We start from the raw sequence: 14,161 nt of genomic DNA, 5'->3' as shown, positions 1-14,161 counted from the left end.
ACTGCTGCAGAGCAATCTTAATATGACGACTGGCAAGGAGGAAGGCAGACAGCACGGCTGCTTTGCCGGGGGTCGCCGCTCTGCAGCTTGTCGTGCTGGTTAATGGCCGGGTTTCGCAAGCTTATGGCATCCCAGTGAGCTGAGCTCTCCTGAAAAATTGAGCCTCGTATTTCAGGGCTGAGAAATAAGGCTCTGGGATGTAGGTCCCGAGCTTGTTTGAAAGCCAGGCTCTGTGCACCTTACTGTCAAAATTGCAAGGCATTAATCTGAGCAAGTCCCCGAACCAGGGGCACAGCCGTATAAATAACAGGAGCGGAGCCATAAAACCTCGAACCGAGAAGCGGCGACAATCCAGATCGCCGATAGCAGCTCGGACGTTTATCCGTTGGTGTAGAGCAGCGTTGGTGTGGTTTGAAGGTGGCCCGCAGATTATAATCCAGCGGAGGCTTGTCATCTTAAATTGTTGCGTGAGAAAAGAAGGAAAAGGAGGGAGGGGGAAACAAACCGCTTTCCCTCCCCGTCTCTGCATAAAATCTTGGGATGTTTCATTTCCGAAGATGGCCCAGAGCTTAACGGTCTCATTTGCTGAAATTCCATTTTGCTGCAGTCAGTATTAATAGCTTCTCAATGAATAGATTAGATGCTACGAGTGACAACGAGCCTGTTTGAGAGAAATTTAATAGGGAGGTTTATTGAAGTTTATTAACTGGCTCCTGTTGGCTATTATACGAATACAGCTTGATAAATCTAAACGTCAGAGCATTGGTTGGAGGGCACCAGGAAAACGCTGAAAGTACCTGTTATCCTTCAGCAAATGTGTCTGATTTGACTTTCCATGATTGCATTAATCATTGGAATAAATGCAAGAGAACATGCGGAAAACCAGGGTTCTTTAAATACTTGAAAAATCTGCCTGTAACACGGTAAATGTTACTACTGAATGCCCATAAAAGAAGTTACAAAGAAGACTGGAGCTTTGGCCTGATACAGTCCTACGCTGTATGTTTTTTCTTTTTCAGGGAATAAAATCAAGTAAATAAGGTAATGCTAAGCGATATACAGAACTGGCCAGAATTTACAAGCTGAAATCAATGTTGCAAGGCTATTTCAATAACATTACAGTTCAGGAGATGAGTTATTTACTACGGTTAGCGCAAGACAGCAGTGGTTTTTTAATTATTATTTTTTGTTTGTTTTTTGTGTGGACACTTGGGAAAGGATTCATGTCTAGATGTATAGTTTGATGTCCAGGTGAAAACGGTCGGCTGTGCTCCCCAAAAGCCCGGGCACCTTGGTACCTTCAGGGGACTGATCCGTATTCTCTCCAGCTCTTGCTTCTCCATGAAGGCGATCTGAGGTTGAATATATAGACCATGAGAAGTTGAGGTACTCGATTAACGACAGCTGTGGACAGAAAGCCGAGCTGGGGACGTCGAGGCAGAGCTGGCTGGGAGCACGGCGCTAACATATCAGCGTGGGAAGGGAGTAGTAGTGAAAAACGAATGAGTACCGATCGTTTTGTTCCCTGGCCAAAGCGGGGAGAAAAGAGAAAGACTGAAGTTGGCCAGAAACATAGCAATGTGTTTTTTATTATTGTTTCTTTCTTCCTTAAAAAAAAAAGAAAGACTTTTTGGGTGCCCGCAAGCACAAAAGGGCTAAATAAGCTGGCGTAAGTTATTTTCTGGATGTTGCTTACCTGTTGCTTGCCTTTGGTAAGAGCACGGTATCTTTCTCCTGGTAATCGCAGTCTGTAAATCCTTCCCTTGAGGAAGTCCAGCACCAGGAAACCTAGATCTGAGCGCTGACGTTGCCTGAAACTGGAATTCGAATCCAGTTTTGAGTTTCAGAGCTGGCCTGGTAGCTGCGTTTTGTGCTGAACCTTAATCTGTGGTTGAACGTTGGTGGAAGAAACGTGGAGACCTATATGCACGGGGCTGTAGTTATGCCAGTGTGGTCGTAGTGGGTATTTTTCAGAGGTGCAACTGCTGCTGTTAAATATGGGCACTGCTTCTGCTGAGCTCGTCGCATCGAACAAGGAGTTGCCTTGGTGCACCTTTGTGGTTGAAGCCCCATCTTTTCTCCTACTCCAGAGGTTTGTGTGCATACACACACACACACACTTGCGGGTGAGAGGACACAGTGGGTGAGCGTAACTTGGGCCAGCAGAACCCAAGGTGCGTCAATGCAGCTGAATTTAAAAGCCCATCACTGTAACCAAGCAAACAGAGAATGTGTTTGGGAACGTGGCCTGGACTCAGGTGCTTCAGGACTCTACAGAAGGGGTTTTGTGGTGAACGTTACTGCTGAAACGTAGCTAAGCAAGGAAGATGCCAGGCTGTATGACTTGCTGGGAGAAATTGGTGTCATGCCGTAGAGAGCTGAGGATCTGGCCGTAAGTGAATGAATAACAACAAGCGATCAACAACTGCTTCTTGCCGAGGATGTGAGGCAGATTGCCAGCAATGAGCCCGACGGCCGCCCAGGGTCACGTCACGAGAGCACGTGGGCAGCAAGCAGACTCGGGGCCCGCAGTCTGCACGCGCAGCCCTGTTCTTTCTTGCTCGTAAGCCCACAGACGTGCTTTGACCTTAGCCGGCAGGGATCAAGGGGCATCGGGCTGTGGCATGTTGCCACCTTTCTCTGGACGCAACGTCGCTATTTGCCATCTCTCCCGTCGTCAGTGCTGGCCGGGGGCTCGAGAGGAGCCCAAGCCCCAATTTCTCTCGTGGTATTTTTTGGAAATAGATATTTTTTTGTAATGGGCTTTGCTCATTGTTTATTACCGAGGCTGTTTTCGTGCAAACGGGGGTCACTGTTTGTTGGTTCACCTGCTCCTTCAACTCATGCCTCATCTGCACACCTAATCCTCTGCTCCTCATAGCCCCCTTGGTTGCTATGGAAATGATAAAGTGTTACGAAGGAGGCAGGGTGATAACTTAAACGCATGGCTGGTGGTACCTTTTAGGCTTTCTCCCTCATGGGAAAGAGAAACTGATAACGGGGATTCGTTTGTATTACTGTAGTTTTGTCTAAAGCTTTAATTATAAGCTCTTCGGAGCCTGGATGCAGCACTTCTCTCTCCGCATGCTTGGAGACTGCGAGTGTTGCATCTCTAAAGGAGATTAGGAGAAATGAGTCCAAATTAATCAGTGTAAGTAAGGTATGCATCAGTTTCTTTTTAAGAGGCTGAAGGTTACGTTTTCTGACTCGCACAGCTTCGCCATGGCAGGTCCACCCTGATGGGAACCCGCTGCAGAGCCAGCTGTATCGCTAGGGCCCCAGCTCAGCAGCTGCAAGTGGTATCAGTGAGGCAGCTTTGCATTTACATCAAGAGAATTACTCCAAAGAGGCATTTTGATCATTAAATTTAAAAATTGATGCCCTCAGAAATAAAGGGAGAGGAAGGCAGAAGATGCTAATTTGTGCTCAGCATCTGCATATGGTAATGGGTGGTGGTTTCCTTAGGACTAAGCATCCTGTTATGTACCTGAGAGAGGGAAAAAATGACTTATTCTGAGTTTTCAGCATTTTGCCAAGTTTATTGTCAGAATCACGTGTTTGCTTTAAAAGCTGCCAGAAAGTCTCTAGTTCATACTGTCCATCAGAGCCTGTTTGCTGCCAATGTAGCTCAGTTTTAGCATGTACTAAACTTTGGTTTAATTATCCATGACTTTCACCGGGGAGGCTGGCCTACGTGTTACATAATCTGGGACCATCAAAGTTGACTTTGAGTCCCCCGTGGCCAGGTACCGTGGAGTCACCCTGACGGTTCGGGCTGGAGCAGCGGTGCTGGTCGGTGGCCTGGGCAGACACCTGCCCACTGAAACCCGCCACGACTTGTCGCCCTTTGGGTCGTCCCTGAGAAATGGTTTGAGGGTGGTGAAAGCCAGCAGAAACCTTTCTCGCGCCTGGAAGTGTAAACTCTTAAGGAGAGGAAAAAGATGAGGCTGATTAATTAGCTAAAGATATAGTCGGAAGAGCCCCATGTGCTGGGGATTGCTAGAAAAGGTCGGACCGGGGCTCTATAACATGAGATTCTCTTTCTGGCAGTAGCTGTTTGAAGATGCTTCAAGGAAAGACGTTCAAAACTGTGCGGCGGGCATAGTCTTCTCCTCTGTAGCAAACGTGACTTAGAGATTGGGTTAAATCCTGAATGTGAGGATTATATCACTCCTAAAGTGATGACTGGCGTTAACTATGGGCATTCCTGTTACCTGTATAGAAGCTGAGTCCCTTTTTGGGTCTTTTATGGCCTGACTTGTTTAAAAGGGAGGTAAAAGCAGGAACAGTTTTTATGGACTTAGTTCTAGTGCCAGTATAAAGCTAGTGCAAGAAGGTAATTGGTTTCTCTAGTCCCTCATCCCACCTGTACATGAGATTGGTGGGTAAATACGCTACCAGAAAGATAGTATTGACTCATTTGCCTGCTGGTTACGTTCAAGGTTGCTTAGTTAAGTGTTCGTATGATGTTTTCTTACAGGAGACAGATTTGTTTCCTTATTTCCAAACACACAGCTCATCTTGCTTTACACCACTATAGCCAAAAATACCAGGTGAGAGAAAACAGCATTTTTCCGAGCTGCATGTGGCTAGGAGTCCTCCTGGCATGCAGTCCTAATGCAGCGCCGCTTCCTACTTTTTTCTGTGCTCAAAAGGCTGAGTTACCTGCTAATGCCACGTGTGTTTGGGCGCGAAGGGCTGGTGGAGGGTAAGCGGGAGACTGAGGGCAATGGTCTGCTCTCTCCTACCCCTCTCTGGGCTCCTTCCCTCTTTCTTTGGCATCCGAGAGCCCGAGCCTGGCTAGTCCTAGCTGCCCCGCCAAAGGCTTGCTGGAAAAGTTTCCTGCTAAGGGTTTAGTCCAAGCAGTAAAAAACAGTGTGTCCTCGAATATTGCCGCTTTAGGTGATGACCAGCAAAAGAGGGACTTGCCCCCGGGGCGAGTTTCTGAGGTGGTTGCCTCTTCGTATCCAGAGTAGATTTCACGGGACAAGGGGTTATCAGGGCTTTTGCTTGCTTCCTGATCCTTTTGCTGACGGCCAAGGCGGCTGGGAGCGGGGTGGGGAAGAGGTGTTTTCCGGGGAAGGGGGGAGCCCGGGGACGCGGACCTCTCCACGACCAGCTCCCGCTCCTGATCGCCCCTAGGAGCTGCAGCGCTCGCGCTTCTTGGGACGTTGTCAACACGCTCGAGGGGGTAGCGAGTCGTTTTGAAGAGCAGTATCTGAAGTTCAGCTCGCCCCCGTTAGAAACCAAAAAGCGCTGCCTGAAGAAGAGTCCTGCGATAAGCGCCGAGAGCCTTAGGAGAGCCTCCATCTTCCATCTTTTCTTTTTAATTTGTTTTTTTTTTTTTCCCGAGTTTGGACACGTTTCAAGAGACTAAGACAACAGATCCTAGTCCGTAGTGGGAATTGAATGTGCTGTTTTATGTTAGTCCTTTTTTTTTTTTTTTTTTTTGTAAATTATTATTTTTCTTCATTTGGCACTTCCTGGAGAGTTTTGCCCCCATTCGCGTAGGCTGCCATCTCCCTCCGTGTATTTGTAGCAAGCATGTGGGCATAGCCTTGCTTACGCGCTGAGCGACTGACGGGGGAGCCACCCTCAGTGTAGCTTTTCAGCTTTTCCGATCCATTTTCTTTTGCATCAGTTTGGATTTGTGCGTTGTCAGTAACATCTGTGCTGCTTTAGTGGCGTACAGTTTTCGAGTCTAATTAGCTGGCTGCTTGTAATCAGGACTGTTTCAACTGTTGTCATTCTGAATGTTCTTTTTCCCTTTTTTTTATGCCACATTTGCCTGATTGACCTTTTGTTTTGTTTTGTTTTGTTTTTTCTCTGTCTTTCTATCGGGCTGCTCCAGGAGCCATGGCTAATCATCTTATAACCAATGCTCTGCTTCGTCCTCATGGCACTAACAACCCTTATAATACATTGCTTGGGGAATCGGCGGTCTATAACAACCCTTCCGTCAGCATGTACAACGCACAAGGTGTGCTGGAGTTTCTCTCTAATTTTTCTAGTGAGAATTCCATTTTCTGTGGCTTATTTTGGCCCATTTTTTCTTTTTTCTTTTCTCTTCCTTTATTTCCCCCTCCCCGCCACGCACACACTCTTTATTTTTTTGGAACTGGGCACGAAAATGGTCCCCTCCGCTCCTTTCATTTCAGTACATTTTCTCCATTTTCTGTGGGCTTTTTTTCCATGAGCGATCAAGTCCACTTTGAGAGACCTTCATCGGTACCACTCAAAGCATGCATAGTGATTTTGAGTTTTCTTTTAATCTCCTTGGTTTTCTATTGTTTTGGTCTTTTGTATGTATTTTGTCAGCCGTATCCATTTATCTCTCTGTTGTCAGCACGTTTTCCTTGTTAAATCATTCATTTCAGAACCAGGAACACCTCTGAAGGTAAGTGAAGCTACAATGGCCTTTGACACCAATGCTACTCTGTGCTTGAAATGGCGAGGGGAGATGTGCTCAGCAGCGCACCAGCATGTCTGCTGGAGGTTGGGCAAGGAAAAAGCCAAACAAGACAAAAATACCCTTGATCTCTAGGGAGAAAAAAGAAGGGGGATCTGAAGCAAGGAGTGTAGGGTGGTTCCAAAGAGCAGAGTTTAGAGGTTGTAAGAAATGTTTTGCCTTTCGCATGAATGCATTTTATATGTGCCACTAGAAAGCAAATAGGAGGAGGAAAAAAGCTGTAGGGAAACCACAAGCTCTTGTCATATCCTCCTTGCAGCAATATAAAGCAAATAGCTAGAGCCAGTTGTACCTAACTGGCAGGCTCCAACCGCAGCAGTCGGTCTCTTGGGACCCAAACGTTGGTTTTTGCTCTGGTCGCTCGAGTAGGCCGTGTTTGTCAACTAATGTCCCGATGCTTTTATTATAGACGGACAGATCTATTTGACAGAGCCTGGAGGCACGGCTGGGGACTGTGGAGCTCTCCCAGCTCGCGCCTGCTGGTGTCTGCCTCTTCCGCTTTATTTTGGGGGGGCTCGCTTGAAATCCTTACAGAGCCACGCCGCCTGCAGATGCGAGGGTTTTCGGAAATGTCGGCGCTCCGCCAGCTGTCCGCCCCCAGTTAAGGTGTCCAGAAAAGGCGAAGTAACGATGGTTGTAATGCAAGCAGTAAAACGTCCCCTTGTGCCATGCATGCACCGTGTTGTTTACAGGAGAAATAGATGTTGAACTGTATCACGAGGGTATCTTCATTCAAAGCGCAGGGAAAGCTTCTGTATTTGACCTTTTTGCTGTTCCTAATTTTCCTACACTATGCTAACTTTGTGCAATAAATTTGATGCCGTTAATGCTTTCTAAAAGGGACGACGGATAAGCGTTAAATGCTCTGAACGTTAAGAACTTAAGGATGTCGCAAATGTTGAACCCAGCTTTTGGTATTCTGCATAGTTTCCTGCATGGCAATACTGAGATTTCTTGATCGAGAAGTAACAAAGCAGTGAGATTATTACCTGTTAAATAGAGTGCCTTGTGTTATAGAATTAGCATATGCTTAACATGCTGTGGGGCTTTCCAATCCAGTGGCAGCCGGTAATGCTGGGTCAGCATTTGGCTTGAGATAAGTCCTCATTTTGAAGTCCGTGTATCTCCATCGAACAAAGATGATTTGGGCTGAAATGTGATATTAAAAAAAAAAAAAAAGGTTGTATGTGCATTTTAATAATCTTGTGTTCCTCTGATTTTTAACACCAGGCTTTGATAGAATTAGCTGACTTAATAGCATATTATTCCACAAACAGTGGTGTTGATTTTAAATTGCTATTCGATGCAGCCCAGCCAGGTGGATAATGGAGAAACCTGCCCTGGCTTCATCCCCTGGAGATTAAAGAAAACAGGACCCACTGTTGTAGAGATGCACTGATCCCACCTAAGCCACTGGAGATTTGCCATTGACTTCCGAGGGAGCAGAATCAGACCCATTATTTTTGGGAGGCTGCAAGGTTATTAATGAGCCTAGAGGTGGTATAGCCGTTGCTTTCCCAACTGGTTATTGTCCCTGAACAAACATTTGCTGGGCAAACGGTGAAAAACGGGAGAGCCCGCTGAGGAAGCTGAGGTTAGCAAAAATAATGGGTGCTGAAGGCCTTGCAGGTTCTGTGGGATGTAAGGGTGCTGCTCCAGCGGTCAGGCTAAAGCAGTAATAGTGCATTGCAAAAGCAGACGCTGTCGCCGTCTCCGGGTGTGCCTTGGCTGGGCACAGCGTGCGATGAGGACACCTTAGCTAACGTCGCCCAACTAACTCATCGTGCATTCCTAAGGCTCTGGGGTTTTTGCACCGCCACCTACCACCGGCTTGTTGGCGGTAACCCGCGTTTCTTCAGCGGGCCAGAGCGTAGAGGACTGAGGAGAAGGTAGGGGAGAAGCCCGGCAGTCCACCAAAGCCCTGCTGCCCCGGCCGAGTGCTCGCTCCTGGACGCGTGCTCGCTCGCTCGCTCTCTTGGACGCTCGAGTTTCTCCAAAGTGCCTAACTACTGTCACTAAAACTAATTTTAAGAGAAGAAGGAAATCACATAACCGGCTCTGTTTAAACGACAGCGCACCACAAACCAAGGCGAAGTGGGAAGTTAATGGCTCTCCATCTTCATCTCTGGCTCTTTTTCTTTTCTTTTCTTTTGTCTTTTAAAGCCCTTCCTTCTCAATAGCTTCATTTAGAGATGCCATTATTTGAGCTGCTGTTTTTTCTCACCTTTGTTTGCAAAGCCCATGTAGTTTTCCATGTGTTTGGTTAAAGAGAGAAAGGAAAAGCAAGGCTTCTTTGCAAAAGTTTGCAAATGCCAGCAGCCCCGTGATGAGCAAAGTCATACTCTTACAAAGCACTGTTGCAAAGGATGGACGGCAAAACATTTTAGCAAGGAAATGGATTTCAATTTCAACTGCCAGGGGTTATTATAACTAACAGTAAGTAAAGCCATTCATTTTAAGACTATGGAAATGACACTGACAGTACCTGTCTTTTGAAGCATGACCGTTACCAGCGCTAGACTTTTCTAAATTTCCAGGCATTCTTGCTTGATTTGTGTTGCACTCTGAACATTTTATAACGGCATTGGAAAAAGTTTTGAATGTGATTTTTTTTTAAATAAAAATGTAGTCTATTTAATATTGTGCATAAAATAATTTTCTGTCTAAAATGTCAATATTTTTAACCTGAAATAAACCTTGTAACAAATTCATGTATTCTGGGCAGTGGAAATTATTTCCGTTAACTCTCTTTTCTGCATATCATCGATTTGCTTTTTACTCATGTTTCTCCTACTGTCGCTGTAAGCTTACTTGTTGTTTTTTCTTTCCTTTTCTTCATGCTGTCGTTTAGAGCCCTACAGAGAGACAAGTATGGGAGTAAAGCTAAACATTGCATATCAAATGTAATTTTTTTTAGTTCACTTTTATTGCATCACGTATAGACGATGTAGTTAATAAAGGAAATTCATCTCACAGTTTTGAAATCAAAAGAATAAGAAGCATATGACTATACATATGTTTATATGCGTGTGTGTGTATGTGTGTGTATATATATATATGTATGTGTACATATATGGAGAGAGAGAGAGAGAGATAAGATTAGATGATGCTGTCTTTGTTTATTTCTCGTTTTCGTGGTATCGTTTTCCCAAAGTAGTTTCTCATGTAATTGTGCTTATGAGTTGAAATCGTTTTTAGAAGTTAGCATTTTTATTTGCGAGGTCATAGCATTTTTATATGGCGTATTTCATTACCGAACCCACTCTGTTTTCAAGTGCAATGCATCCCTTTTTTTTTTTTTCCTTTTTTTTTTTTCCTTTTTTTCCTTTCTTTTTTTTCCCCCCCAGTAGCTACCAGCCTCCTTTTCTGTGCATTGGCGGCAGAAGTAGAGCGCAGCGCCCCGATGCACGAGTTACTCAGCACGACCATCAGACAGACCCTGTTGTCACTCATTGCATCCCACCTTCTGAAAAAAACTCGTGTTTTCATTTCTCCCCAAACATCGTGGCTCGTTTGGAGACCTTCCAATGTGAAAATAAACGGCTTTGCTCTATGTCTGTGATGGCTGCTTGACGTTACGTGTAGCTTCCTTGTTTGTTGGGAAACCCGCGATACTGCAAACGCCCCCTAAGCATCCGAAATCCAAAACGCAGAAGACGTTTTTCAGGGCGTTTCGCGCAGAGTGAGAACAAAGGCGGCAGCAGCGCTTCCCAGTCGCCGACAAGTGCTACATCGCAGATATAGACCGAATCCTGTATTTTCAGAAGGTGCGCTAGCAACCAGCCCAGCGTTTTCCTCACTGATGCGAGCAATCGTCCATCTTAAATTGTCAGCTAACGGCTCCTCAGCTTGCCAGCACCGCTTGTGCAGAGTTGCTTACGGTTTTGGGCAGCACCAGAAGCCCTTAGCTGAAAATTGGGAGAATTTCATGCATTCTCATGTTTGTGGTCATTCTTAGGAGGCCAGTAATGCAAAAAAAAAAAAAAAAAAAAAAAAAAAGCATGGTGGTTTAACCAACCTTCCCAAGGAGGCCTGATTTTTCTCCTCACTCGCGCAGTTGTGCTGCATTGCTTTCAAAGCATTTCTCCGTGGTCTCCCGGAGCGTGAGTGAGTAAAAAAAAATCAAGCTCCAGGCTGACACCGGCCATGTCAATACGCCTATGGAAATGCGAGCAGGCAGCTAGCTAAGGGGATAGCAGCCAGGCCAATTTGTTGCTCAAGTCCAAAGGTCTCGCTTCTGTGGCTGTGTGCGTGTATATATTCCTTGGGCAAGCCAGGGGGCCGCGAGGTGGGAAGTGAGCAGGTCTGCCCCACCGTCGCACTTGCGGGGCTTCGCCGTATCTGCCATCGAACCCTGTGCTTCAAGGTCCAAAGCTCTTTTTAAAACACTTGAGCGAAGCCCCGCCGCCCGGCATCAGCGAGCTCCAGCATTGGCTGTGCGACAAAATTCCCCCGGCCGGTATCGAGCAAACGATTTTTGGCTCTGCCCTTGTGCCAGCCGAGGGGCGGCACTTAGCGTAGCTCCCCGAAGGCAGCTCGTGCCTCCGTCTTGCTTGCCAGGATATCCGAGCCCATCCCCAAATTTTAGCTCTGGAGGTTACGCTTGTCCTCCGGTGGGCCCCAGCGCAAAAGGGCGAGCAGATGTGGCCTTCCCCTTCCAAGCAAGTATAAGGAGGCGCTCCCCCAAGGGCCGCTGTGGGAGCGATCAGTCCATCCTGTGAAGGCTTGGCCTCAGCTGGGGCGAATTGTCCGTGTCCTGGGCCTGGCGGCAGGACAATTTGGACCAGCTAAGGCTCGCGGCTTTCCCAGCTCCCCAAGGAATATGTTGGAGCAAACCCCACGAGCCTTTGGAGCAGCAGTAGCAAGAGGAAGCCTGTGCGAGGAGACGTTGTTCCTTCTTGCCGGCTATTGCCCCGTCCAGCGTAATGCTCGACGGCGGCTTCCCTTGGCCCAGCGGGAAGGTGGTAACCCCCTTAGCCGGGGCGCCGGCCCCCCCAGCCCAGTAAAAGCTGGGTCTTTGTTCTCGCCACGGCGCGCTAGGTGCGCCGGGCGGCAGCCCGGGCAGGGGGTTTTGCGTGTGCCCGTGCCGCGTGAGTGTCTTGTGTGTACAAGTCACCCTCTCTTGTGTAATATGTTTTTCAGAGGGGCTTCTGAACAATGCCAGGGATACAAGTGTCACGGATACTCTACCACTGAATGGTAATCACGGCAACAGCTACAGCATCGCCAGCGGCGAGTACCTGAGCAACTGCGTGCAAATAATTGACCGCGGGTACAACCACACCGAGAACGCCCTCGAGAAGAAGATCCTGAAGGAACTCACCTCCAACTACATCCCCTCCTACCTGAACAACCACGAGCGCTCCAGCGAGCAGAGCCGCAACCTGATGAACAAGCTTGTCAACAGCGTCGGCGGCGAGGACGACGCCATCGTGCTGGACGACGCCACCTCCTTCACCCACGAGGAGAGCCTGGGCCTGGAGCTCATCCACGAGGAGTCGGACGCCCCGCTGCTGCCGCCCCGGGTGTACGCGGCGGAGAACCACCAGCCCCATCTCTATGCCCGGCGGCGCATCCCGCAGGACAACAGCGAGAGCTTTTTCCCCTTGCTGACCAACGAGCACACGGACGACCTCCAGTCACCCAACAGGGATTCTCTGTACACCAGCATGCCCGCCCTGGCCGGCATGCCCATAACGGAGAGCGTCACCGCCAGCACCCAGACCGACCCGCCGGCGGCCAAAAGCGGTGATGCCGACGACGTGTACTACAAAAGCATGCCAAACTTGGGCTCCAGGAACCACGTCCATCAGCTCCACACGTACTACCAGCTCGGGCGAGGCAGCAGCGACGGTTTTATAGTGCCGCCAAACAAAGATGGGACCCCCCCGGATGGCCCTGTGAAAGGACCTGCTCACTTGGTCACTAGTCTATAGAGGGCGATGGGGAAAAAGGAAAAAAAAAAAAAAAAGAAGTGGCCGACAAAAAAAGCCCCTCGGCAGCGCTCGGGTGGCCGTTCTGCGTTGGGACGAGCAGCGGTAATAGTGTGTGTGCTCCTCAGTCTTCACGCTGTTCCGAAACAAATGAACCTCTCGGACTTTTTTTACTGGAATTTTTAGGCCAGCCCGGAGAGAACAGGAACTGCTGATACCCCCTGCCCAACCCCTCTTTTTTTTCCCCTTCCTCCCTTCAGACAGACTTCATTATGTTAATGAAAGCGGTTTGACAGATAATGGCACACTTCGCGGCCTTCTCAAGTTATGCTGTGTTTGTTTAAGAAAAAAAAAAAAAAAAACCTTGATGCTGTGTTGCTCTTAATACCCAGGACCTGATTTAAAAAAAAAAAAAAAAGGCCAAAAAAACCTGCGTTTGCAACTAGTAGCAATGACGCATCGAGGCGGGAGCGCTGCACCGACGAGCAAACCCGTTGCGTGTGACCCCCCCCCCCCCCCCCCGGTGTCACGTAATGGGTTGGGGGTCGCCCACAGCTCGGGTTGGCCGCGGCGGCGGCAGCAAACGAAGCAAAAATCTCATGAGCCGGAAGGGAATCCTAGGATTATATGCTGAATGCATATGTTATGTTTTGCTGTATTAACTGATGATAAAAACTAATGGCAGAAAGAAAAAAAAACAAAGAGAAGTTGAACAGTTTCTATGTAATGTACAGATACTAGCATTGCACATATAGTCTGCTTTCTGTTCCTCCAGAACTTGCGTCCCTGTTAATGTAGTGGAAAAAAAAAAACAAAAAAAAAAAATTTTTCTGTTGTGCTGGTCTTGTAAGTTTGTCTACCAGTAGGAGCAAGGTTTTTCATAACTTTTTTATTTTTTTTAATTTTTTTCTTTTACCTCTTCCCTTGACCTCCCTCTTCCTCCCATCCCAGTAAAAAGTCTCACTGGGCAAAAAAAAAAAAAAAAAGAAAGAAAAAGAAAAAGACCATCGCTTTCCAAGGACCATTTTTTTTAGTAAGGCGATCACAGTTTATTTTCGCGGAGTCTTTTAGTTCCTTGCCGCATCTCTCCCTTCAGCCGGCGTGTTGCCAACCCAACTTTTGCAGACTAGAGCAGGGGCAAACGTTATGTTTACGGTGCACGCGCGATCGCGGTCGTCATCCCGTGGAGAGCGTCTTCGGCGAGCGGTCCCTCGCCCAGGCCGAGCTGCAGCGAGAAGCCGGGAGGGCTCTTACGGTCGTAGCAGGGCTTCTGCGTGCCGCCACGAAATCCCTGTAGGAGCTCAGGGCCTTCACGGCTCAGTCGGGTTCCCCTGTTTAGGCACTTGTGCTGCAGTGGTTAAGAAGAAAATGCGTTGACTCGTAGTGATCTAAAAAAAAAAAAAAAAAAGAAGAAGAATTATTTTGCAGTGATTCAGGAGGAAAAAAGAAAAAAAAAAGTTTTCTGTTTGTTATTTTCCTAACAGGAAATTTATTTATTTGACAGGATTTTAAGTAACACAGGCTTTCCAGAGGTAAACTAGCAGCAGGATTATAATTTCTTTTTTTTTTTTTCCTTTGTTTAATTTATGATCCATTTTGTACGGTCGCCAAGTCGAATGACCTCATTACTAATATTTGTTGTAAAAGTGAAGCTTGTTTGCCAACCAATAAACAACTGATCACAATTTAGAAGAAACTGTATGTATGTGCTGTACCACGCATCTCTCTTGTTGTTCCTCTCTCCGTTGCTGTCTTCAGG

General features: G+C 47.3%; 1 protein-coding gene across 24 annotated transcripts in view; it reads left to right on the top strand.

Moving 5' to 3' along the window:
• The window catches only part of ADGRL3 (adhesion G protein-coupled receptor L3), a 439,175-nt gene that overhangs the window by 410,318 nt on the left and 14,696 nt on the right, over window positions 1-14,161 (top strand). For 11 of the 24 annotated variants that reach the window (XM_068941073.1, XM_068941074.1, XM_068941070.1 and 8 more), the window contains one exon: window positions 11,612-14,103. The exons of 2 other annotated variants lie outside the window; for them this stretch is intronic. In XM_068941073.1, coding sequence (XP_068797174.1) covers window positions 11,612-12,405 — 794 coding nt within the window. In that variant the 3' untranslated portion in view covers window positions 12,406-14,103. Of the gene's footprint in view, window positions 1-5,851; window positions 5,981-7,003; window positions 7,767-9,320; window positions 9,373-11,611; window positions 14,104-14,161 lie in introns of those variants that run through there. 11 more of the 24 variants (XM_068941059.1, XM_068941060.1, XM_068941064.1 and 8 more) reach the window with 5 other exon arrangements.

The sequence above is a fragment of the Struthio camelus genome, chromosome 4 (genome assembly GCF_040807025.1).
Source record: "Struthio camelus isolate bStrCam1 chromosome 4, bStrCam1.hap1, whole genome shotgun sequence".
Classification (NCBI taxonomy): Eukaryota; Metazoa; Chordata; class Aves; order Struthioniformes; family Struthionidae; genus Struthio; species Struthio camelus.
Note: the sequence above shows the minus strand (reverse complement) of the source record. Positions and strands in the feature narration are given on the sequence as shown.